At 39.4% G+C, this 25,913-nt stretch overlaps 1 protein-coding gene across 1 annotated transcript in view; it reads left to right on the top strand.

Annotated features, from left to right (window-relative positions):
* The window catches only part of Stk26 (serine/threonine kinase 26), a 55,184-nt gene that overhangs the window by 16,303 nt on the left and 12,968 nt on the right, over positions 1-25,913 (top strand). Inside the window, exons 3-4 of the mRNA XM_075957551.1 lie at positions 15,165-15,395; positions 24,642-24,698. Coding sequence (XP_075813666.1) covers positions 15,165-15,395; positions 24,642-24,698 — 288 coding nt within the window. The remainder of the gene's footprint in view (positions 1-15,164; positions 15,396-24,641; positions 24,699-25,913) is intronic.

Raw genomic sequence — 25,913 nt, forward strand, 5'->3', positions numbered from 1 at the left:
ATAAGAATAATGAACATAAAGCATGTGTGTTTTTTTAATGGGCACATTTAAATTTTTTTCTCAATTTTAACACAGAAAATAAAGAAATGTAATGGAGGACAGAAGATAGTGTTCTTTGCGTTTATTTGTATTTTAAATTAAACAGCTATATCTATCTATTCAAGAGGGGAATTGAATAGCGAGTGTTAAGTGTCAGAAATAATCACATTTATTTCTTCCTTGTACTGCGTGAGTGTCCTCTCCCTACAATTAACATCTCAGGGACCTCGTCAGCAGAAAGGAGAAGAATACTTAATCAAAAATGCATTCAATTTATTAGATCATAGCATGTGAAATAATCAGGCTCTATCAAAAGCCACTTAACCGCTTGATTTCATGGGGGAGGTGACATCAGCCATAAAGCATGTATTGGCAAATCACAATATGATCGAGACCAGCAAGCATTATGTATAACCTGCTGCAGATTTCCTTTCTCGCCCCATTTCGTTAATCACGAGGCTCTATCAGCATTTTCCCCCTTGGAAAGTGTCGGATATCATCCTTGCTTTTTATCATGCCCTTCTGGCTTTTGTCAGTAACTTGACTCAAGGCTGTGTGCAGGCATGATGGAATTACCTGAACTACAACATTTATTTTAGCCTTCATCTGCTGAAAACTGTCAGTGGCTCCCTGCCAGCCGAATAGAAATTCCGAGGAAGGCTAAGCCAGTCCAAACTGTTGAAATGATCAGGAAAAGCATTTTGCCATAGCTGAGCTGCCATTAAGGTTGGGTATGAAGAAAGGAAAGAAAAGGGAAGAAAGAACTTTCCTAAGGCAAGGAAAATCAAAGAAACCTCTTCCATTTTATTTCTAAGTGATTTTTTTTCAGTCTTTTTGGGGTGGGCAGTGAGATTTCCTTGGTGAATGGCACTTTCTGGCTAGGGCTCCAAAGTGAGAAGCTGAAATTCAGCTAAAATTGGAAATCGCCTATCTGAAAGCATTTTAATTGCTTTGAGTCAGCCTTCAAGATTATGTTGATGACAGCAAGATAAGAACTGATTAAGGGGCTTGATCATCTGCGTTCAACCTGGGATCACTCGTTTGTGAAAATCCACTGCACCATCCTCCCACCTAGAAACTCACGATGAAACCAAAAGGGCAAGTGCTTCTCAATGCTCATGTCTGTTTTCAAATCTTGCCCCTTTTCAAAAGCTATAAATAGAGCGTATGGCAGGTTCTGAAGGGAGAAATTTTGATTCCTGTGCATATAAAGCTTTGGCACTAGCTATTGTTTATTCTAATTGGAGAATGACAGTTCTGTTGGATTGATTGTCAGATAGACAAGGACTGCAAGTTTCCAAACATAAAATGGCTCGCATTTACATTAATATATATAAGTCATATTTGTAGAGAAAACACGGAAGCAACTTCTTGCTTATAATATTTGTAAAACATTTTTTTTTAAAAATTAGCTCATTATTATGTAACTCAGAACTTAGTGATATTTTCCCTTTTATTTTGGCATTTAATCTATCCACAGATTTAAATTGTGCTTTGGCAATAGGTACCAATTTTGGTTATGTCAACAAGACCAAAGAGTTTAAACACTGGTGAATCCGTACCTGTAGGGAGAGACATTTGATGCCCGAAATGCTAAAGACAACTGGGATAACAACGGGGGTTTTGAGTGGGATTAAGGTAGGTTTGAAAATTTTCAGTTCAGGAAATGTTGCTGAACTTCCAGAGGAGATTAATTTAAAAGAAAAGGTAGAAGAGCTTTCCTAGCTCCCTTCTTTGGGAAGATGCTTAATATTTTTCTTAATCAATGTTATTCCATATGTCGAGGAAATGACAATAATAAAGTCACCATTAGAGAGGATGCTGGCATCCAGCCAGCCCTGTCCCCGTAAAGCAACGACTTATACATGTTACATACATGATGTGCTGAGTGCACACATGTTTAGTTTAGCTGTACTAGTTCTTAGCATGGATTTTCAGGCATAGCCAATTTTTTTTACTTGGTTTCTGAGTGTATTCTTTTTCAAAAACATTTTTATTGTTGTTTTTTGGGAATTTCATGTATGAGCTCCATGTATCTTCATCATATTCATACCCTCCCCGTCCAACTCCTGCAATGTCATCTCACATTCTCCCCAAATTCATGTTCTCTTCTTCTGTAATCATTATTGTTCTATTTATATATCTACATATAGATATATGTATGTAAAACCTATGGAGTCAAGCCGGGCAGTGATGGCGCACGCCTTTAATCCCAGCACTCGGGAGGCAGAGGCAGGCGGATCTTTGTGAGTTCGAGACCAGCCTGGTCTACAGAGCTAGTTCCAGGACAGGCTCCAAAAAACCACAGAGAAACCCTGTCTCGAAAAACCAAAAAAAAAAAAAAAAAACCTATGGCGTCCACTCTAAACTTATATATACAGAAGCTCCAGTAGTATTTTTAACTTTCGAGAAGTGAAAATAAATTGTCTATCATATTGGAAGACTATTCTATTTTAGTTTACTATAATCTCCCCTTGACTCATTAGTAGTGTTTCCCATGATTAAAATCATTTGTTGTTGAAGACCTCATGCCATCAACATCTTTTCTTGTGATTGTAGAATGTTAAAGCCAGCAGGACCCAAGAGATCATTTTCCTGAGTCGTAAGATTCCTTTGGGCAACTCCTTGCAAATACTTTTTGATTAAATTCATTCCAAGGATAGATTTGATTAAGGAAGAAAATGTTGGCAGGGAATTATTTTACGGCACTTTTTCATTAAGAATGAAAAGGTAAGTCTACGCAAAATTCCACTTTTTCAATCAGTGTTAATTTTCTAAAGGAACTCACGGTGTTAATAATTTAGTGCCATGCTTACAAGCTTCAAACCTATTGATTTTAATTGGAATTCTGTATCTAAAAGGAAGCCAGGGCATGAGCAAATCAATTTTGTTTTAATTCAATGCATTTTAATAAGTGTGCTAAAGATTCATCATAACATTACCGGGGACAGCTCAATGTCTGCTCTGACGGGCTGCTGCCCTCGGTGCTGAGCAAAGGTGCCCATCTCTGGAAGTACTACAATGACATCCTTTTATTTAACTCTGATATGGATGACAGAATGAGTCTCTCATTGTCCATCACTTTAAAGAGCCCTGTGTGGGTTTGATGAAATAATAGCCTGAATATATCAGGCTATCTATTTGACCATTTATATATTAACAGAATCCCTGTCTTTCTTTCACTGTGTGGCCTTTTCCTCCTTTCTGAATGAATATTTCATAGTTAGGGCTTATTATCAATCCCAGGCTATATTTATGTAACATCCTGTCTAGTCAGTAATAATCCCTTTCATTTTAACATTAATGCTCATGATTCAGCCTGACCCTGGCTGAATTGTGTATTTTTATGTGTTTAGCTGGGCTTAATTAGAAGAGATGCACAGCACAGTGATAAACCAAGTCCTGGGTCTTGAAGCCTCTAATCTTTACATTACAGTATAAAATGGCAAGACAGCCCCAGGCCATGCAGGAGTCGTGAGCTTTGCCTAATTGCTACTGCAGATGGGCTCACAGAATCAGATTTGTGTATTCTACTGATAGGAACCCTGGTGTTTGTGGCTACTCCCAACTCTTCCCTGGCTGTAGATTCAGACTGTTTTCCAAACTGCTCTTTTCCAAGTCTAATGATGTCTCCCACTGAAGAAAAATCTTAACCTTTAGAGAAAAGTCAATCATATATGAGCGCAGGGATTACCAGAAAATTCCATGTCTATTTTAACACCCTTCAGCTTATTAATTGTAATCTCCCTTGTACCAAACCAGCAATCCAACTGCAAATGAGACAATAACCTGATGCCAAGGATTTCTCCCCTAGGTGGTCCTTAAATGAAACACTTTGTAAACAGCCAAGGACTACAACGTATAAACTATTGTCCTGGGGTCCAGTGAAGCATAGCTGGTACCAAGGGAAAGAGAGCCCTACCCTTTAAATTAACTTAGGGATGAAATCAAAAGGTCGTGGCAATGGAAGAGAATGCAAGCAGAATACAATGCATGCGCTAATTGAGGCACGAAGAAAGGGTACGAGCGGACAGAGGATGAAACAGTAGCTTCCGCTCGGAAATTGTGAGTTGGGAGAAAGTATTGTCTTTGAAAAAGATAGGTGATATCCAGAAACAGAAGAAAGACAGGATATTGTTCATTGAGAAAACTGCATGGTTCAAAGCCTCAAAACTAAGAAAGTAGAACCATAGGCTACTGGAGCATTGCAGTGAAATTGGTACGTCTAAGCTACTATCTTCAGGAAACACTGGCCTTGAGATATGGTAAACTATCCCTGGAACTTTCGCCTTGGTGCTTAGTTTTGTTGGCTGTTACTGTTCTATTTCTGTTCAGTATAGCTGTGTTACCTTTCTGAATCCTTTTGGAGAGAAGTTACTTTTAGGTTCTATATCTGTTCCAGTCCTGGATGTCTTGACGTCTTTGGGGACAGTCATTTATATATAATGGTGAGGGGCAGAGGTCAGTATGCATAGTGATTAACTGTATTGCCATTTCTCTATCCTTAGCTCTGAGGTCTGCATCACTGTTCTGCTCGGGAGTTGGGACTTTGGTACAGTTGGCTAGCGATGCTGATCTTACTGGCACATAGTAGTGCAAGCTTTTCATTTCACTCACTATGTACTACTATGTGATTAATGCCAGTTCATCCCTTCCTTACTTGTGTTTAGAAACCAGGGCTGGTGACTGTTAGTGAGAAAGGGAAAACAAAGGAACTTAACTTCTAATACTTCACAGCTACCCAGCATCTGAACAGTACGGAATCTAAAGCTCACTGAATCCACCCACTCTTCCTCACCAGACAGATGGACAAGCTGACATTTAATTGTGGATGTCTTGTAATTTGCAGGATAAGCAAAATTAAGGCAATTTTGCCTGACCTCACTGCTCTCTTTACCTCTAGAATGCTAGGAGACCCCAGACCTCCCTTTTCCTTCAGAATGGATTTAAGGTCAGAGAGAAATGAGCTAAATGATGCAATGGAATTTGCATCCAGCGTTTCTTGTGATGGTAGCCTTGGCTTTGAGTTTATCGAGAAAAGAATGTGATTGTTTGCAGGATCCCTCTTTCCCCTTATCCATGGCTATAATTAAAGGTTTCAAGAACTCTGGATCCCACAGTTCATAAAAAAGACAAAATTAGTTATTTCCTTTCATTTACAACCACTTTAGGCCCACAGATGATTAACTTGGCTGGACAAAATAATCTGAGACATGTCCATTAGAATAACAGGGACGTAGAGACCGCTCTATCTGGGAAACAGAGTGAATAAAAGTGCTGCTTCTTGGCTCTGCTTCCTGTGTGAGCAACTCAGAGGTGGGATAAGTATGCTCATTATTTCTGCATTTCATCTTTCTTTGAAAACACATGGAAACGTGACAGGAGACTACAGGGTTTCATTCTTCCTCCCCCCACCTTCGCAAATTGATCTGTCTCACAAACATATGTAAAGAAGCTCGTTTTTCACATCTCTGAATGTGTGTCCCACTCACTTTTCTTTTTTGTGATCTGAGCCCTGGGGAAAGAGCAGAATGCAAGTTATGGGTAGAGGAAGCTCTTCTCTTTCCTATCCTCTCTTGAGTAGGCGGAATTAAGATGAAGGAATAATATCAATTATTCTTTTGTTCTTAAAAGATAAAGTAGACTCAGAGTTACGAATCATGGGAAACTCCTCGAACTGCTGTGGTATGCATGCAACTATGTGAAGAGCTTTTATTTTTTAACAATTTTCATGAAGTTACCCTTTACCAATGTATTGCATCCTCACTAGTTTTGCACTTAAAAATGGACAAATAAAATCAAAGGGGGATGAAAAAGTACTTGAGAATTTAATTGTATTTCTGCTTTATGAACACATTTTTCTTGGTGCTAAGCACAGAATGGCTGAAAGTTAGTGCTTCCTTAAGAGTACCAAACAAGGCTGCTCAAGGCCTCTGACTCCATGCCTTGCCACTAAGACCAAGGTTTCCGTGCTGGCCTCATCCATCTCTACACTGGCTTTTAAGTGGGTGTACAAAGAAAGGGACTGGCCTGTGAATGATTAAATGCCTTCTAATGGCCACGGGGAAGCTCGGAGTTGTTGGAGCCGCATTTCTCACTACATTCCATTTATCTCGTTGCACTCCCGGGAAAGATGGTGACTGGAGACCTGCGTTATTGTGCAGAGGCCAGTTTAATAACCTTTGAGAGAGACATAAAAATGTAAGTACACTATAAAAATAGATAAACTAAGACCATTTTCTTTATATACCTACATAAATATTTTGAAGTCTTATAAACGTGGAAATGCAAACTGAAGCAACTGGCCACCTAAAGGAATCTGACCTCGAGCCAAATTCCTTGTGTTTAATTAGAAACATACTTAATTTTGATCTCAGTTCTTATGCTGTCATACGTAAAATATAGTCAGGCTAAGTATTTTACTTCAGAAATATAAATCGCGGAAATCTCTTAAGGTTTCCATAAAATTTTATCAGATCCTTGTAATACGATCCTGAGGTTGTGCACAGCACACTCTTCAAGAGTTTAGCAAAATTTATGGAGAGTTTGTTTACGCTTTCTCGTTACTGAAGTGATCTGAAAACTTCTACAGTCATTTAGACCATTCTAGACCTACACAGTACTTAGCACCAGCTTAATAATTGATAGTAAATATTTTAATCTTGGATCAATTCATCAGTTTGTGGGGATTGTTTACGAACTGAGCTGAAGTCTGCAGTAAGTCACTGATTGGAGCTGTTGGCATGCTGACATTGGATCCTAGGGGAGTCATGAGAGAGACTGTCACCTTTGCCTTCCACACTCTGGAGGTTAGCTGCTTTCAGCCTCATTATTGCCATGGGAAAAAAGCAACCAAGTGTAGTAACCTTGATGGAAAGTCAAGATTATGGGATCATCCCCCCCTTTTTTTTATAGATTCTAAATCGAAACATATGGTAGCTGCATATATGTACAGGAGTTGGTCAGGGTACTGCGGATTGGTTCAGAGATTAATATAATAATATAAGACTTTATATTATTAGCAATGTCTCCTTGATATCTAGCTCTACCCTCACCAACTGACCCAGTCCCCAGTAACCATTCCTCTACACACTGATTCTGTGAGATCAGTTTTTTTAAAGTTCCACACATGAATGAGGTACTTTTGTCTCATTTCATTAATGTCCTCTAGGCTTTGCAATGCAGTGATGTTTTGAAATCATCACTGTAGTTGGTGAAAGGCTACAAAATTTTAGTTAGCTATAATGAATAAGTTTATGAGATCTCTTATAGAGTGTGTTGACTGTTAGGATCAGGCGTCTGTACTGGCCCTCCCTGGGGGTCCTGACAGGATCCATACTCAGCTGTGGCCATTAAGACCACCTCCTGTGCACTCACTGTGTCCCTTTTAAAAGGGCCCTGCCCACCTCCCATCTCTTTTTCTCTGTTTCTTTCTCTCTCTTTTTCTCTTCTGCTATTCTTGTCCCCAAGGACCAGTCTCTGGCCCCCTCTCTGCCAGCCTCTCTGCCCCTTCTCTCTCTTCTTCCAACAAACCTCCTATCTGAGCCCCGTTGCATGGCATGACTTCTTCCATGAGTTTTTTTTTAAATTACAATATTGACTCAAGTTATCAACTATACATTGTAGTCTTGAAAGTACATATTACATGTTCTCGGTACAAAAATTATATCTGTGGGAGGTGGCGCATGTTCATTATATAGATTTAATCATTCTAAAACATATATGCTTTAAAACATTATAAATCCATGATAAATGTGTAATTTTATCAATACATTTAAAATAAAAATTTATAATATGAAATTTCTGTGTTAAAATTTGAAAACTCTTTTGTTTAATTTTTTTAATCTCTTGAAATGATGAGTTATTAGAAAACTGACATTGGTCATTTGTTTGGTCTATTTATAGTGGAAATAATTTTTGGCTTTATGGCAAAAAGGGAATACTGTTTAAGTTTCATGTAAACTCAAGCTGTAGAAAGAAAACTTTGGACTTAATAATCAGGAACTCTGGATTTAAGTTTGACCTTTGCCACTAGCAAAACATCTTGTGTACCTAACAATTTGCCATCCATCTAGGCCGTGGTTTGTTGTGCTACAGAAAGGTTTTGGCTAAAGCGTCTGGCTAACTTCCTATTTATCTCAAAGGTCTTCTCATTCTTTTAATCCCAGGATTATGTTTAGCCCTTGGCCTCTCACTATCGCTGCCACCCCTCAGACAGTAGTTTAGGGCACAGCAGACGCACCACAATCCCCCGGCGGTGTAGATAGCAGTGGTAAGAGGTAAGGTTTTGTGACCTTTGCATTTCCTGTTGGCCCGAAAGCCTGGGACTGAAGCAGAAGCCAGTTGTATTTGCATATGTTCAGTCCTGGCAAAAGATGGTGATCTATGAGGCCTCTGCCTGATCATTTGCAGCCAGATCTTATCAGTGTCTTGTATAGGAAATCCACTGGGAACTTTTTTCTTTCACAATGCTCAGAGAGAAAGTGAAACATTTTAACATGAGGGAATAGTAATTTAATTGAAGGCTCACAAAGGCAGTGGAGACTGATTTTTATTTCTGTGCACCTTGCTTGTTAGGTGACAGGTAGCAGCTATAGACATGAGAGTAATCCAGAAAAGCCCATCATTTTTAACTTAGAAGGAATCATCTAGTAACTGTGCGTTGTTGGGCTTTAGCATATTGTTAGGTGCTGTAAACATAGACGCCCCAGTTGGCTGCATGCCACTTGGGTTTTAAGGCAATAAAAGGTGTCTTTATTTATCATCCCATTGGGGAGACCAATGCCAAACCTCTCAACCTCTCAACCTTTCTAATGTTGTGACCCTGTAATACAGGTCCTCATATTGTGCTGACTCCAACCATAAAATCATTACGTTGCTACATCACAATTGTAATTTTGCTACTGTTACAAATCATAATCTCAAGGCTACCACAGCGGGGTTAGGACTCCCAGGTTGAGAACCACTGCCTTAGGTGGTCGGCCTTACTCAATCTGGTTATTAAAGACTCTTTAAAACACCCGAACTTAGCCATTCCTACCCCACAACTGAGAAATCTACCCACTTTACTTAAACTTCTTATGATTTCACTCTTTTCCTCGTAATGGCAGTCTTACTTAACTACCTCGTATTAGCCACTGCATATTCAAAGACGTAGATAATATTTGATTTTTTTTCTTTTTTTTTCTTCTAGATTTCTGATCTGCTAGGGCCCAAAGAATATTTCTAATTATTTCTACAGTATTTTTCTGCACCCATTGTCAGTGTCCCTCTTTAACAAATTGGAGCTATTTTCTACTGCCTTCTAGATCAAGATTTTTATTCCTCATTGTTGGATTTTTAACGCAAATACTATATCATCAGTTACAAATCAAATCACTGTGCACCCCAGAGACGATGTCAAATAAAAATGATGTTTGAGAAGAATTACAGGAAAATGAGGGTCTGTGGTGGACAAACCCTTTGATGTTGGTAGTCCTGAGGGAAAAGTACTGATTTTTGAGAAGTGTTTCAGACTTCATTTTAAAGTCTAGGTACATGCATGTAAGCAACACAGTGCTCTTGCTTTTGTTTTTGTTTTATTATGGTGGTGAAGATAGAGCCCCAGTATACACATGCTAAAAAATCTATCGCTGAGTTACACACAAACCTCCTCAGTTTTAATCTCTGAGTTGTTCCCTTTAGTGTGCATAAGTTGATGAGGCCTATATGCTGGCCCAAAAAACTAGGGACAATGAGTTCTCTGTACCCAGTGATGTAAGCTTCACTTCTTTGTGCTCAGTAGTTCCCAAATTCTGATCTCAAGACTCATGCCAAAGTGTCTTTGCAGGAATCATTTAGGATACTTAAAAATATATAAATTGATGGCAAAGTCCTAGTCTCAGGCACTCTGAATCAGAAGCTCTGGGATGTGTCCTAGGTGTCTACATTTCTTAAGGCTATACAGATGATCATGGTGTTTAGCCAAGATTGGAGCACATTCCAAAAGCTTTTCCAAATTGTACTAGCCCTCTGTCTCTATAACTTGGGAATTCAAAAGGCCTTCTTCCACATATCACTGGGAAGGTGGGTTTTCATTGCATTGCTTTAAATGCTTGCCATTTATTTATTTGACTTTGCCTTCATTCTAAATACAAGAAAGAGTTGGATATGATTGCCTGCTCCCACAGTCTCAACTCTCAGCGAACTGAGGCAGCAGGATCCCTGTAAATGGAGGACATCTTGGGAAACAGAGATTCCCGTCCTGATCAGGATAACATGGCAAACATCTATCTAGGAAAGAAAAAGAAGGAAAGAAAGAAGAAAAAGAAAACAACGATAGAGAAAGGCCTCTGTGAAAGTAAGAATGGAAGAAAGAAAGAATGAATGAATGAATGAAAGATGAAGAGAAAACGATGATAATGAAAACAAAACCAAGCAAATTGTCAAGAAGGAAATCTGTCCTTGTATGCTTGGAAATCAATGTAGCGATTTCTCAGAAAATTGAGACTCAATCTACCTCAAGATCCAGCGATACCACTCTTAGGCATATACCCAAAGGATGCTCAATCACACCACAAGGACACTTGCTCAACTGCATTCATAGCAGCATTATTTGTAATAGCCAGAACCTGGGAACAACCTAGATACCCCTCACCTGAAGAATGAATAAAGAGAAATTTAGAAATTGGGTGTTATTTATCAAAGATTCAGGAACTGTCAGTGAGACAAAGATTTCTACCCTCCAGATAGTTAGGAGAGGGAGGTTACAGTAGAGAAAACCCTTTGTTTCAGATTTCTTCTACTCTGAAAGTCAAAGTTTTGCAGAACTCGTAAGCCCAGAATTAGAGTTGAAGTAGAATTACTCTGTAAATGACGGCTCTGTCTTTCTATCTCCAACTTGCTGTTCCTCAGTTGAAATTCTTAAGCTATATTGATAAGTTAGGATTCACTTCATAGCCTCCGTAACATGTGAAGTGTGACTTGGTTTTTAAATCTGTGATTTACATATTTTCAGGAGCCCATTTATTACAGAAAGCAGTGAACAGCTGTGTCCTCCTTAGGGTTAATAGCTCCACTTAAAGCCCTTTAAAACACCAATTAAGAAGAGTAGAATTTAATTTCTGTTTCTTATTAAGTTCTTATTAGGAAGTTAGTTATTAGTATACTCCTCAGAATGTATTATTAGACAGTACATCCAATATGTAATCAAGACTGTGTTTTCCAAAGTTCAGATTTCTTTTGCAAGTATATTTAAAAAAAAAAACTCAAGGGGTTGGGAAGACAGCTTCATTAAAGTGCTTGCACTGCAGTGCTGGCAAACATGAGGACCTGAGTTCAATCCCCAGAACTGGGCTGAGGTGGGTGAGGTATACACATACTTGTTATCATTGTGCTGGGGAGGTAGAGACAGGCAGACAGATTCTTGGGGCTTTGCTGGCCAGACTGCCTCGCCTACTAGATGAGCCTCATGCTCCAGTAAGAGACCATGTTTGATTATTTGGATTTTTTGTTGTTGTTGTTGTTGTTTTTGTTTTTTTTAGAAACAGGCTGGCCTTGAACTCACAAAGATCTGCCTGCATCTGCCTCCTGAGTGCTGGCATTAAAGGGGTGTGCTGCAACACCCAGCTGAGAGACTTAAAATACAAGGTAGGGAACAGTGAGGTGGCTCAACAAGGTGAGATGCTTGCCACATAAGCCTGGTGATCTCAGTTCAGTCCTTGGAAGTCACATAAAAATGAAAGGAGAGACTACTCTACAAAGGATGTGTTTACACATATGCACTGTGGCACTTGCACCAAATAATAATAATTATAACAATAATAATAATAATAATATTTTTAAACTTAAAAACACAAAACAATTTGGGCAGTTGGTGAAGACTGACACCCAAGGTTGACCTCTAGCCTTCCCATGCAAGCACACACACATGCACATGTACCTATAGTCAAATGTGAACCTTCACACTCATTCACATACATGTACCCATATACACCTAAAAGAAAGAAAGCAAAAACTTGACATCAAATCTTTTTCTAAGTTCTCTACGTTTAAGAAGTTTAAGAAGGTGAAATCATCCGCAGATTATTTCTTGACTATTTTCAGCACAAGCTACTACAATGAGAAAAATTATCACACAAACTAGGAGGAGGTAACTGTGGGCTAGCCACCATACATGTGGTAGTAATCACAGCACGGTGCTGGCAAAAGGCTACTCCAAAGGAGTAGTGCCCAGTTGTTCACACCTCTAATTCCAGCACTCAAGAGGTCCGAGACAGAATCACCAATTCCAGGGCAGCCTCGGCAATGGGTGGGAACAACCACAAACCAAACCAAACTGCAAATAAGAGAAAGCACCTGTGCTCCAAAGAATCTGTAATGGTGGCAATCGAGTTGTTGGGAAGAAATGCTAACAAAATGTGAGCTTTGGGGCGTCACTTATAGCCACTTAGAACTGTGTTACAACTCCTTCGAGACGCCCTATGGGAATTTCCAGGTGTATTGGTTAGTTCCATGTAGAGATGCACATTGGACATGGTCACTAAAGGTAGGTAGGGACTCACACTAATCTTGAAATGGAGAAAAATACTCATAAATGGAAAGTTTATCTCCGAGAAAAAGAAAATTAAACTTCATCGAGGAGAATATGTGAAGACTGGAAGGTCGATAGATCATGTGCTTAGCTTTATTTTTGGGTAAGATGACAAAGAGAAGTTCAAGACAAAGCACTTGATCGGAAAGCTTGAGCAGCTTCTTTGTCTAATGAAGTGACACACAAAGGATATGCAGACTCTAACTGTCTCCTGAAATCCATGTTGAGATGAAGCTTGGGGGAATTATAGCAAAGGAACATAGAGTAAATGAACTCACAGTAGGCTTAGGTTTAGTTGGCAAATTTGATGGAGTGACTAGAACTAGGTAGTATCCTTTTAGGTTTTGAAGAAGCTCAAAGTAAAGTTTTGGACTAACAGGCCCCTCAAGTATACTTTAATAATGTTCTGTTTGAAAGGTTTGAAAATCTTCCTTTTCAACTTGGTCTCTTTAGCCATAGCAATAAGAATATAGAATGGTTATCTCATGGGACAAATTGTTTTTTATTTATTTTTTTTAATTTATTTATTTATTAAGGATTTCTGCCTCCTCCCCGCCACCGCCTCCCATTTCCCTCCCCCTCCCCCGATCAAGTCCCCCTCCCTCATCAGCTCGAAGAGCAATCAGGGTTCCCTGACCTGTGGGAAGTCCAAGGATCTCCCATCTCCATCCAGGTCTAGTAAGGTGAGCATCCAAACTGCCTAGGCTCCCCCAAAGCCAGTACATGCAGTAGGATCAAAAACCCATTGCCATTGTTCTTGAGTTCTCAGTAGTCATCATTGTCCACTATGTTCAGCAAGTCCGGTTTTATCCCAGGCTTTTTCAGACCCAGGCCAGCTGGCCTTGGTGAGTTCCCAATAGAACATCCCCATTGTCTCAGTGTGTGGGTGCACCCCTCGGTGGTCCTGAGTTCTTTGCTCGTGCTTCGTCTCCTTCTGCTCCTGATTTGGACCTTGAGATTTCTGTCCGGTGCTCCAATGTGGGTCTCTGTCTCTGTCTCCTTTCATCGCCTGATGAAGGTTAATATTCAGGAGGATGCCTATATGTTTGTCTTTGGATTCACCTTCTTATTTAGCTTCTCTAGGATCACTAATTATAAGCTCAATGTCCTTAGTTTATGGCTAGAAACCAAATATGAGTGAGTACATCATGGGACAAATTTTGCGTCTTTTTAGGCAAAGCTATCTCTGTATCAACAAAGGTCAGTACATTTATGCATTTAGGTTTTGCTAATGGACATATTTATTCTTAGTTCTAGATTGTTTTTTGTTTAAGTCTAGCTCCCTTCTGTAAGATGACTTGAAAAAATATTTTATATTTTTCTTTAAAATTATTGTAATTATATACATGATGTCATAATTCAATCCACAAAGGACAGTGTATAAGAATCACCTGGGGCAGTTAATATTGATACCTCCTTAAACATAAAAAATCAAAGACACATAACAGTAGTACATATTTATGTGGTATGGTACGGTATTTCATGTGTATACTTTATGTGCAGAGCATATCAAGTGAATGACATTCCTATCTATTTATCATTACCTTGTGTTTGAGTTCTTATTCATAGAATGTATGAGCTTACTGTGAGCTATACTCCCTGCACACACATACTGAATACTGGAACTTATAAACTCCTCTCTGCTGTGTTTGGCTACCTGTCCTCCAACCTCCCCCCATGCTCTCCTCCCACACTCCCAAACCTTAAGTAATCATTATTACATATTCCAATTGCCTTCTCAAAGCATACTTACGTAAAAGTGTGTGGAGAATCCGTCTTTTTGCAACTGTCTCACTTTACGTAACACCCTCTACCTCCTTCCATTTTCCTGTAAAGGATACTATACTAACCTTTTGATAGCTGAATAGTATTTTATTTGTGTGCATGTGTCTATACGTCACATTTTTCATATCTAGTCATCTCTTGATGGTCCCTAGACTAATTTCCTATCTTAGTTATTGTGAGTAGTACCTAACTATTGTGAGAAAGCATGAGGGTGCACATGTCTCTGAGACAGTTACTTCTTTTCCTCAAAAGACAAACTCTAATGTGTGATACCTGGATCAAATGGTAGGTCTCTTTTTGATTTTCTGTCCCTACTATTCTCTATAGTGGTTCTACTCATTCACTTTCCTGTTAACTGTATATAACAATTTCTTCTTCTCTACCTCCTTAGCAACATTTGATATATATTGGGGGGATAAAAAATGAAAACTTCCATGAAGTAGTCTATATTTAATCTGATTCATCTTTCTCGATTTAGAAAGTTTGATTCATGCAGCCGGAGAGATGGCGCAGTGGTTACGAGCACTGGCTCTTCTTGCTGAGGACCTGGGTTCAATTCACAGCACCCACATGACAGCTCACAACTGTCATTAACTCCAGTTGTGGGGAATCAAATCCTCTGTTCAGTTCTCCATAGGTACCAGGCACACGTGTGCTACACTTACATACCTGCAGGCGAATAAAAATAAACACACGTAAAATAAAAATAAACCGAAAAGAAAAATTGATTCAAAGCTTTTGTGTTTCCTCTCTGCTTTCTTCCCCTTAGAATAATATAGCGGATCCAGAAGAACTGTTCACAAAATTAGAGCGCATTGGAAAAGGCTCCTTTGGAGAAGTTTTCAAAGGAATCGACAACCGTACCCAGCAAGTGGTTGCAATTAAAATCATTGACCTTGAGGAAGCCGAAGATGAAATAGAAGACATTCAACAAGAAATAACTGTTCTGAGTCAGTGCGACAGCTCATATGTAACGAAATACTATGGGTCCTATTTAAAGGTAATGTGCTCATTATATATTATATTATATATTATTTCATAATGTGTTCATGCTATATTATTTCATAAGGTGTTTTCATTATATATTTTTTGCTTTCTTTTCATTCTAATTTTAAGAGGCAGTATCTTTTTTTCCTTTTTTTTTTTTTTTGTGAAACAGGGTCTCACTGTGTAGTCTGACTCTCCAGGAACTCACCATGTAGACAGAACAGGCTGGCCTTGATCTCATAGAGATCTGCCTGCTAGTATTAAAGGTGTGCACCGCCACACCCAACTCAGAAGGCAGGGACTTAAATTAGGATTTGGTAATCTTTACCGTCTAGGCAGAATCAGCTCCATTTGTGGTGTCAACTGAACCATTGTTAGAGTTAACAGCCGCTTCTTAAAAAGTACTCCAGAGCTCAGCTGCTCTCTTCCATTCCTGAACTTTTGGTACAGGGGAAGAGGAAAAAGGTCTCTGGTCTTTAGGCCACATTGCCACATTAAAGCTGTACCCCTGGCTTTCCACATGTAGTAGTCTAATCTTTCTCATACTCAGAGTGGAGGGAGCATATAGATAGTATTGAGTTATGGTTGTTACTTATGCATTCCTTTCACCAGGTTGTGAACTCATTGATGTTTAGCTGAACTTGTCCCCGTTTTTATATCCTTTAGTCCAGCTTATGATGCATACTAAGCACATGGTATAGTTTACCTGAACCATCCCCAGGTTCTTTACTTCTTCCTCAACAACACTAAGATCCATGTGACCAAATCCTTCATTCACATAAGATGGTGCAATATTTGCAGAGACACTTCCCATCCCACCTAGAATAATGTGTTCTACCCCAAAGCCATAGATGTCAAGTGCGTTCATTAATCCAGTGACTCACAGATGCATTCTTTAATAAATAAATTCTTTTCTTATTGTCAAAAACTAAAAAGAAATAAAATAAACAAGAGACAAATAAACAAGAAAGAAAAGAAACTACATCCAGCCCAGTATGAGCCATATTGCTATGGCGGCAGTATAAAATCTGACTTGTGGGTGGCTACGTTGCCATGGTATAATGGATTCACTGCATGGCTTTACTGCCACGGCGGCATAACTTTGCGTTAGAGACAGGAGTGCTTGTCTGGAGCACAGGCACGTGCAGAAAGATTTCCAGTTTGGTATGGTGGTGCCTGGGTTGTCGGAGATATGGTGAAGACAATGTAGCCATTGAGACATCTAGCCTCCAGAGTGCTTGTTTTCCCTTGTGGCCACCAGGCGAGTTAGCGTGTGCAGCCCAGGTGCACACAGAGAAATTTTAGTTTCACCTGAGTGTGAACTAGGGGTCTGAGGCAGTGACCCCACCTGGCAGTGACATGTGGTTCGATCTAGAACAGCTACAGAACCCAGGTCTGGACTGTGGACCCTCATAGAGCAGCCATTAATCCAAGGCTGAGGAACTGGCATGGTTTGGGAGAATGGAGGGTCCTTTTCCCAGTGCCTCAACAGCTTTTTTGCTTCATGAGCAAGGTTGGGTTACTGTGCCTGCCCTCCCTCCCTGGAGCTCCGTAGGAAGACTAGCTGCTGATCACTTCAGCAGTTACGATGTCAGTTTCTTCTGGAATAGTTCATTTGGGGCCGCAGTGGTTCTTACTGCATGGCGATATTGATAGCCTTCCTCTTTCTTTTTCATTCATGGTCATCTCTCAGCTGCACAGGTATGCCACTCACCAGTGACCCTTTCTGGGGAGAGATCCTGCTGCCTTTGTGTCTCCTGTGCTGCTACAGTTAGGGCTAGTGAGTTATTTTAGTTTGTGGGTATGTTCTCTCTCATCTTCTCTCCTTCCATCCCACCGTGTGCACCCATTATGTATGCGTGCATGCATGCGTGCAAGTGTTTGTGTGTATGTGTGTGTGTGTGTGTGTGAGAGAGAGAGAGAGAGAGAGAGAGAGAGAGAGAGAGAGAGAACGAAAGAGAGACAGCACGAAAGAGAGAGAGGTGAAGACTGGTGTCTTCTATGCCTCCATCTTGGTGACCTAAGTGTCATTGCTTCCTTGATCTTTATGTATTTATATTAGCTTATATTGATATGAATCATCAATTTTACTGACTTTGAAAAACTTATTTTACTAATATATTGCATACATTAGATTGAATAGGGAGTGAATTTGCTCTAGAGTCATTCAACAGCTAGACACTGTGTCATACGGGGTACCAGGTGCTGGAGATGTAGAATGAATAGCGTACTCCTGTAGCCAGAGAGCACTCAGTCCAGCATTACATAAAAAAGTACAAATTTTATGATAAAAGTATATGGATACTTATCATACCATATAATACTGAGTATCTACATATAGCAGATTACAGATGAAATGGGCAGGAGTGTATAGCTCATTGACTGGGAGTTTGCCTAGCATGCTTGTCTTACTGGGTTCCATTCACGGGACTGCAAAAATTAAAATCAAACAAAAGCTACATATTAATAAGTGCAAATAAGCAAGTGCTTACTTGTGTATTTTTCATCAAGAATAACTTGAAGAAGGTGCCTCAAGGAAGAGGTGATGAGAACGGAAAATTCCATCTAATTTCAGCATTTACTCCTACGAGTTAGCTGTCATCATATTTTACTACATACGAAAACTTCTGTTTTTTTGTAGCATAGTATTTGCTTTCATATTCATCCCTAAAATATCTAACTTAGAAGTTCATCTAGTTCTCCCCCTAATTCCTACGGTGGGCTTTGTTGTAGGCAGCTCTGGGAATTTTCTGGTCACATGTATTATTGCTCGTTCTGGATTGAGTACTGGTAATTCCAGACTCTCTCTAGAGCAAACCTGAACCCTTGTTATTTTTAGGCACCTAGATCAGATAAGCTATTTTCGGTGGCTGGCTTAAAATATTCAATAGACTCTATTTAAAATATTTTTTAATACTTTGTTCTAACTCAGCAGTAGCATGGCGGTGAAGATTTCAGTAGTTACTAGGAGCCTTTGTTTACTCATGCTTCTTCCACAGACGAATTGCTGCAGTTGCGTGGGTTTCTATTTGTAAGAGATTACATTTCAAAAATACTGCCTTCAAACCTAGCCTAGTAGGAGCTACATACTAGTCTTCTAGTAATTACTCCAGCTGTTAATAAGTACAAACTAATGCTTTATTTGGTCCCACATAGTGACTGTAGAATTCTTTAGAGCATTCCCTGGTAGAACACTAATATCCAAGATATCTGTTAAAGTATAAAACTGAAATATTTTCATCTCCTTTACTAATCATTAGTGGAAGTCCTGGAAAAGGGTATTTGAGGAACCTTTTTCTTTCATGATAAACTCTATAAATACAGTTATGGGTAAATGGCTATACATACAAAATGTAGGACTCTTATCTGATTTTGAGTCACTTCCTCTTTGAGTCGTGTGTGTGTGTGTGTGTGTGTGTGTGTGTGTGTGTGTGTGCACATGGTTGATGTTTATTAGCACTAAGCTAAATCCTAGGCCTAAAAGTATAATCCACGCTGGCCCTGAACGCATGGTCCTCCTGAGCTTACCCTGTGTAGCTTTTGGATTACTATTGTTCACTTCCATGGTGGGCTAAGTATTTTACTGAAATTAACCAACTCATTATTTTCCATTGATATTATCATATTGTGATTGCGTAGGCATGCATTTTTTTTTTTGTAAACTAAAACCACATCAAATCTAACAGCGTTCTGTTTAAAGCAGTCAGCGTAACTTGAGACCACATCCTGTTAGTATCATGAAGGAATGGCTTTGTCAATTGACTTAGATACGTATTGGGGGGGGGGGGTTGTCCGTGCATTTCAGATGGCAGTGGAGTTTGTGAGTCGGCTTAGTTGAGCAACATAGGATCTGGGATTTACACAGGCTACCATACATAACCAAGACTTTACTGGAAGCTGGGGTAAAAAGGGACTTTACTGTAAGCTAGGATAAAAAGTGACTGCATTTGAGAGAAAATTATATGTTCTCTCAAACTGTGTGCAGTTGTAGCGATTTCCTTCAGACATGCAAAAATGTACTAGGTGTTCATTTTGACTGAGCTCACTGTAGATTCCAGCTTTAAAAACAAGAGTAAAACAACCAGACAAGCACATCAGTGTGACCACAGTGTTTTCCTTTCGTTTTCGTTCACTGCAGTTTCTTGACAGAGTTGTCTTTATGAAGAGTGCTAGGAGTGCACGGGCTTTCCTTTTGATCTCCTAATAGTGCTAGAATCTTTTTGAATCTTTAAATATTTTGTTAGTTCAATGTCATTTTTAAATGAAACCCATTTAGGCATTGAACGGAATTTGGGCCATGCCTTTATTTGCAGCTGAAAGTGCCTTTAGATTTCTGTTTATGTTAAGGGAATGTGGTCCCTCCCATAGGTCCGTATAGACTACAACCAGCATCTGTTTAAAAACTTGAGTGAATGAAGTGAAATGTTCCAGAGCAAAATCTATAGTTGTATGGTCTTCGTGCTATTTTTTCATCAAACTTTGTGGTTTTATCTAGAGTATATTTAATGCCTCTGGAATATTTTTTTTATTTGAAAATGTGTTTGGTGTTTTCTTATAAAGCTTGAAGTCCACTTCTTTCCCCTTTGTAAAATGCCCTTTTCTCAAAATGAAATGATTTTAGGCTTAACATAACCCATCTCTAAGAAGCCCCATCTTTCAACAGACGTGCATTTATTGAATGCTACTATGTGCCTTCATCTCATTTTGCATAATTTGTCCAGTCAATCTCATCCACTTTATTCTGTCAGCTTCAACATTCAGCCTCCCTCCACAGCTCCAGGTGTGTGTTTCAAGTTTGTTTCCTCTTCCCTGCTGAAACTAGAGTGTCTAGAGGGCAGTAACACTAACACTGGGGAGCAGCATTTGAGCTCCTGGAGGTATGACTTGTGAAGCATGGGCTATGGACAAAGGATTCACAGCTGGAGCAGAACCCTGTGGAGGGCATAAAGTTTCTGGCCCCATTCTTCATAAAGCTATCTCTACTCTCCCATTTAATTAATTCTATAAACTCGTTCATGCTACATTTTTAAATGATGGCAATGAATAATGTAACTTTACTATTTTAGCCATTTTCTGTATTCATTTTAATAATGTTTTTATTTTTTATATTTTTCCTGTTCCCATAACTCCTCCCCCACCTCCTTATCCCTAACCAACCTCATGTTCTTTCTCATAAAAATAAAATCAAAACATGGAGTCCAATTTGTGCTGGCAAACTATTTCTGCCATGGACTCTGCCCTGGAGGGTAGTTGATATGCTCAGTATCCATTTTTAAGTGTGTCATTTTCGTGCTGTTGTTCAACCATCACCACTATTCATTTCTAGGATGTGTTTACCAATTGAAATTCTGTACCAAGATATAATAACTCCCTGTAGCTAGCTTCCTTGGCATCCACCATCCTAGGACCTACTTCTACGCTCTTGACTGCTCTAGGTACCTTATACAATGGAACCACACAATACTGACCCTTTTGTGACTGGCTAATTACAATTCTACATTCTAGTTTATGTCGTTAGTGTTACAGGCTATTGGAGTAGGCCACCCACTTGTATTGACTTGTATACAGTATAAATAATCCTCGTGTGTGTGTGTGTGTGTGTGTGTGTGTGTGTGTGTGTGTATGCCATGGTGTGCATGTGCAGGTCATGTGCATGTGACTTGTGAGAGTCAGTTTTCTTCTTCTGCCATGTAGATTTCGGAGATCAAACTGAGGTCTTTGGACTTGCAAGCAAGTGTCTTTACCACCCTCTGAGCCATTTTGTTGGTCTTGGAGTCGTTTCTTTTCGTGTGTTCTAAATTTGGGCACAGTTTCCTATAACTTAAATTTTCTCCTTCAAACCATCATTCAAATGCATGGCTTCTTTTATAAGGGAAGTGGAGGTTTCCCTACAGAGATTTCCTGCCCTTAACAGTGATGGGTTTATGGTTATGGATTATAGTCACTTGGCACTTTTGGAATTGTAGACCAATATATCGACACCATTTCAATCTAGCACATTTATTTGCATTCTGCAATACTAACTTCTGTTATCAGAAATCAAATGCAGAAGCTGTCCTACCCCCAAATAATAATATTTAGGTTGTCTTGGTTTCTGTTATTTGTAGTCCTTTTTTGTTTGTTTGTTTGTTTGTTTTTATTTTTGTTTTTGGACCCTTTGCGCACAGATGTAGACTGTAGATTCCCTGTGGGACAAGCTTCCTTGGGCAAGCTTTCTTTTTTTTTTTATGGTGCTCCTTCAGGCCTTGCCCTGGCTCATGCCTTCTTAGCAGGAATTCAGATGTCCCCAAAATCCTCCTGTAAAGCTTATCTCTAGAAATGGAGAGATCTAACGAAGGTAGCTGCAAAAACCTATCAAGTCCCCTGGTTGTCTCAAAGTTCCAGTGAACCACCTTGCTTACTGGTAGAAAGCCTTATTTTCAGATGTAGAAGTTCCTTAGATGGGACTTGAGAAATCTCAGCCATATAGCCTGCTCTGTAAGGTCACTGCTTAAAAGCTTTCTACGCATCCATTTTGGTGACAGTTGGAAAGCTTCCATTTAGAACTGGTACAAACAAAATGCCATGTGTTGTTTTTTTAACTTGAAAAACAGGTTCTTTCATTCATGCAGAACAGCAAAATAGAAACATATTTTATAGGGACTTTCTTTTAAATGTCAGGCACACAAGAAGCACTCTGAGTTCATGTGGTAGAGAGAGTATAGTTACTTATTAGGAACAAGTGTGTGGCAAATGAACAAATCTTAATTTATCTGTTGGAGAAGGGCCGCTTGTTGGTTCCCGGCGCTAGCTTAGACCTGAAATAATCACATAGAAACTGTATTAATTAAATCACTGCTTGGCTGATTAGCTCTAGCTTCTTATTGGCTAACTCTTATATTAATTTAACCCATTTCTATTAATCTGTATATCGCCATGTGGCTGTGGCACATCTGTCTCCCGCAGCTCCATGGCTTCTCTCTAACCCCGCCTTCCTCCTCCCATGCTGTAGGCCAAGCCAGTTCCTTTACTCATTAACCAATAAAAACAACACATAGACAAAAGGACCTCCCATATCATTTATCAGTAATTATAAGAATTTTTTCTTCCTCATGAAAACGCGTAAAAATGCATCACATTCGCCGTTTTCGCTGTCTCAGTGTCCAATTGCTCTACATAAAAGCAAGTTGCATGAACCACTCCTAGATCTCTGCTTCCTCCCCTACTATTGTGGGCGCTCATATCTTCTTTTCTAATGTAGACATAGGGCTCCTGGTTCTTTGCTTCCTCGGTTCAAGCTGGACTGCTATGGCAGAACAGATGGATGTCAAGATTACTGGAGGGGCGTGAAGAGGATAGGGAACGCTTTCTTTTACATATCCCACATAGAAACAGAATCAAGAAAAGGATTAAAAGGGTTAGGGAGGTGGTTTGCAGGTAAAATGCTTGACATGCAAGCAACAGGACCAGAGTTCAAATCCCCACAACCCATGTACAAGTTCTGTAAGTGCATTTGGCCTATAATCCTAGCCTATAAGAAGCACAGAGAATCCCTAGAGCAAGCTGGCTAACCAGACTAGCCAAGATGGTATGTTCAAAGTTCAGTGGAAAGAAACTAAAAAACCTGCCTCTGTATATAAGGTAGAAAGCAATGCTGAAAGCCATTCAACTTCAGACCTCTATACACAGTCACACACATGAAAACAGGAATATACATATGCATATCATACATATACATATGGAAGAGAAAAGACATCCTTTGTGTCCTATATTTGATATGTGTGAACATTCGCTCCCTAATTCTTAACTCTAAGCTACATCCCGGTTTTCCTACTACAGAGTTCACCCAACTCTTGATTCTTTAACCTTCTCTCATGAGTGTTTGTATCTCTGGAGTCCGTTCCCTGCCGTAATAAAGCTCCAGGCTCATGGGACTGTTAGAAATTTTAAATGAAACTTCTGAACACGACTGAGGGATTTTAAGAGTATGAGGGCTAGTAGCAGTGGCTTGAGAACTTTCATCTCACAACTGGGCCTTTAAGTGACAAAAATAGTACTTGTGTCATAAGTTGAAGCACAGCAATGACTGTATTTTCCCCTAGAAAAAAAAATTGTTGATGTATAAAACTGTAGGCCATGTCTCTACCGCACTTCGTGCTTGCTACTGTGGATGCACTTACGTTGAAGTTGTCTTTGGAAAGCATCTATTCGCTGCCTGCCTTCCCCTGGAACCTAGGCATTATTTTAATGAAGAAACACAGGTTTCAAAAACTTAAATATTTTACTTGGTAATGGGCTCACAGAACACAAATCATTCATGGTGTGACCTGCCGTCAGCCTTGTTAAACCTGCCTTTTCACCTCGAGTCGGTTCTGTGGTCTCACAAAGTTTCAGCAAATACCATTCATGAAGTACTAGAGAGAAAGGAGTGTTTCAAGCTATGTCTGAAAGAAAGAGGAAGTTGGTGATTTATTTTTAAAAGGTTTTATTAGGAGAGGGAGGTGTTTGGTGCCTCATAGGGTCTAGGCAAGCACTCTGCTATTGAGCTGTGTTCCTAGTCATCTAGTGTTGATCCAATAGAGCTGGAAGGTGTGCATGCGTGTGTGCATGCATGCGTATGTGCATGCATGCGTGTGTGCATTTTATAGTGCATTTCTTTATAGCTCCCCTATAAAATGTTTTCTTTTTTTGTTCAGCTCACAGTGAAGTCCTCGGTTTGGAACTTAACTATCATATTAAACTATATACTCCCCCCTCCTTTTTTGGAGGGGGATAGTTGTTTTTTTTTTCTGGATTCCATGTGTGTGCAAAAATATCTATTAATCATGGCTGGAAAAGGCTCTAAAATGTCTTAAAACAAATGGAACAATGTAAAATGTTGCGTGTCTTCGAACTCTAAAATTACACAGAAAGCATTCAAAATTGTCTACTTGCTCCTTAGTTTTTGATGTCATTATACTTTTCTTTCAGTATTACTTCAAATAATGACTTCAAGTGATTGTTAATTTTGTGGATTTTATAAAAGTTAGTAATAGTTAAAGTGACACGTGGTAGTTGTATATGGCTAGCTGTATTGTTTAAGTAGTTTTGCAGGAAGTACAGGATTAGAATCTGACTCTAATTTTCTATGAAAAAACAATGTATGGTCTGGATCCCAAAGAACCATGTTAAAGTTTGTATTTATAACCAGTAGACTGGTTACTATGTAAGTTTTAATTTTTTTCTAATGGGTGATTTGGGGCCAGGCATGTAATCACTAAATTGTCTTATGTCTTTACAGGGCTCAAAACTATGGATAATAATGGAATACCTAGGTGGAGGTTCAGCTTTGGATCTTGTGAGTATTTTAAAACAGTTATATACACATACATAAACTTATTTAACTCTTTGAAATTATGTAAGCAGTAGCTTTGGGGCAAGCTAAGTTATTCAGGTAAGACATTCAAATTAAACTCTTTTGGGATGGGCTTTTAATATTGTTTGCACAAACTGCATTATAAATTTCTTCATGCTGCTAAGAGTCTTAAGGTATGTAATCAATGCAAATATCCCAGTAAGATAAAGTCCTGACGTTTACAGTGATTGTTTGCCAATTGCTGTCAGTTTGACATTTTCATGCATGCCTTAATACTGAGTATACTTAGACTTAAAAATACATTATGGGGGGATGGAAAAATGGCTCACTGTTTAAGAACACTGGCTGCTCTCTTCCAGAGAACCCAAATTTGATGCCTAACACCCACATGGCAGCTCACAACTGTTTGTAATTCCACTTCCAGAGGATCTGATGTCTTTTTTCTGGCCTTCTCAGGCTCCAAACACATACGTGGCACAGGGACCTACATGTATACACACAAAATAATACAGAAAAACTTTAAAATACTTCATTGAGATAACTGTCACTAACAGTGATTATGAACCAAAGGTCTGAGTCTTTGAAAACTGATGTGTTACTACCCTGCCCCCCCCAACATGATGGTATTAGGAAAGGTAATGAAGGCATGAGAGGCACAAGAGTGGAGCCTTCAGGGATGACAATGGTGTTCTTGTCAAAGTGGCCCTGGAGGACTTTCTAGCTCTTCTTTTATTATATGAGGATACAATGAGAAGGACTATCTGGAAACCAGGAAAGGTGGTCTCAGGAAATACCCGTCTACTTAGACTCCCCAGAACTGAGAAATCGGCATTTACTATTTAATCCACCTTGTCTGGGATGTTTTGTCACAGCAGCCTGAGGTGTAGGAACGTGTTACTGTCATTTTTTTGTTTAAATTTTGTAAATTGTCTTTTATTTGTGTTTCTTATGAGGGTGGAGAAGGGGTATACATAGTCCATGCTACACCTAAGAAAGTCAGAGGACAAGTTATCCAAGTCTCTTTTCTCCTCCTACCATGTGGATTCTGGGAAGCAAATTTAGGTCATCAAGTTTGATGGCAAGAGCCTTTGCTTGCTGAGCCTTCTGCTGGCCCCTTTCTGAGGCAAATATTTCGGTGCTAAAATCTGGTGCTGCATAGGAAAAGTTCCACCCAACGAAGACATATTCACATGGAAA

The sequence above is a fragment of the Microtus pennsylvanicus genome, chromosome X (genome assembly GCF_037038515.1).
Source record: "Microtus pennsylvanicus isolate mMicPen1 chromosome X, mMicPen1.hap1, whole genome shotgun sequence".
Lineage (NCBI taxonomy): Eukaryota > Metazoa > Chordata > Mammalia > Rodentia > Cricetidae > Microtus > Microtus pennsylvanicus.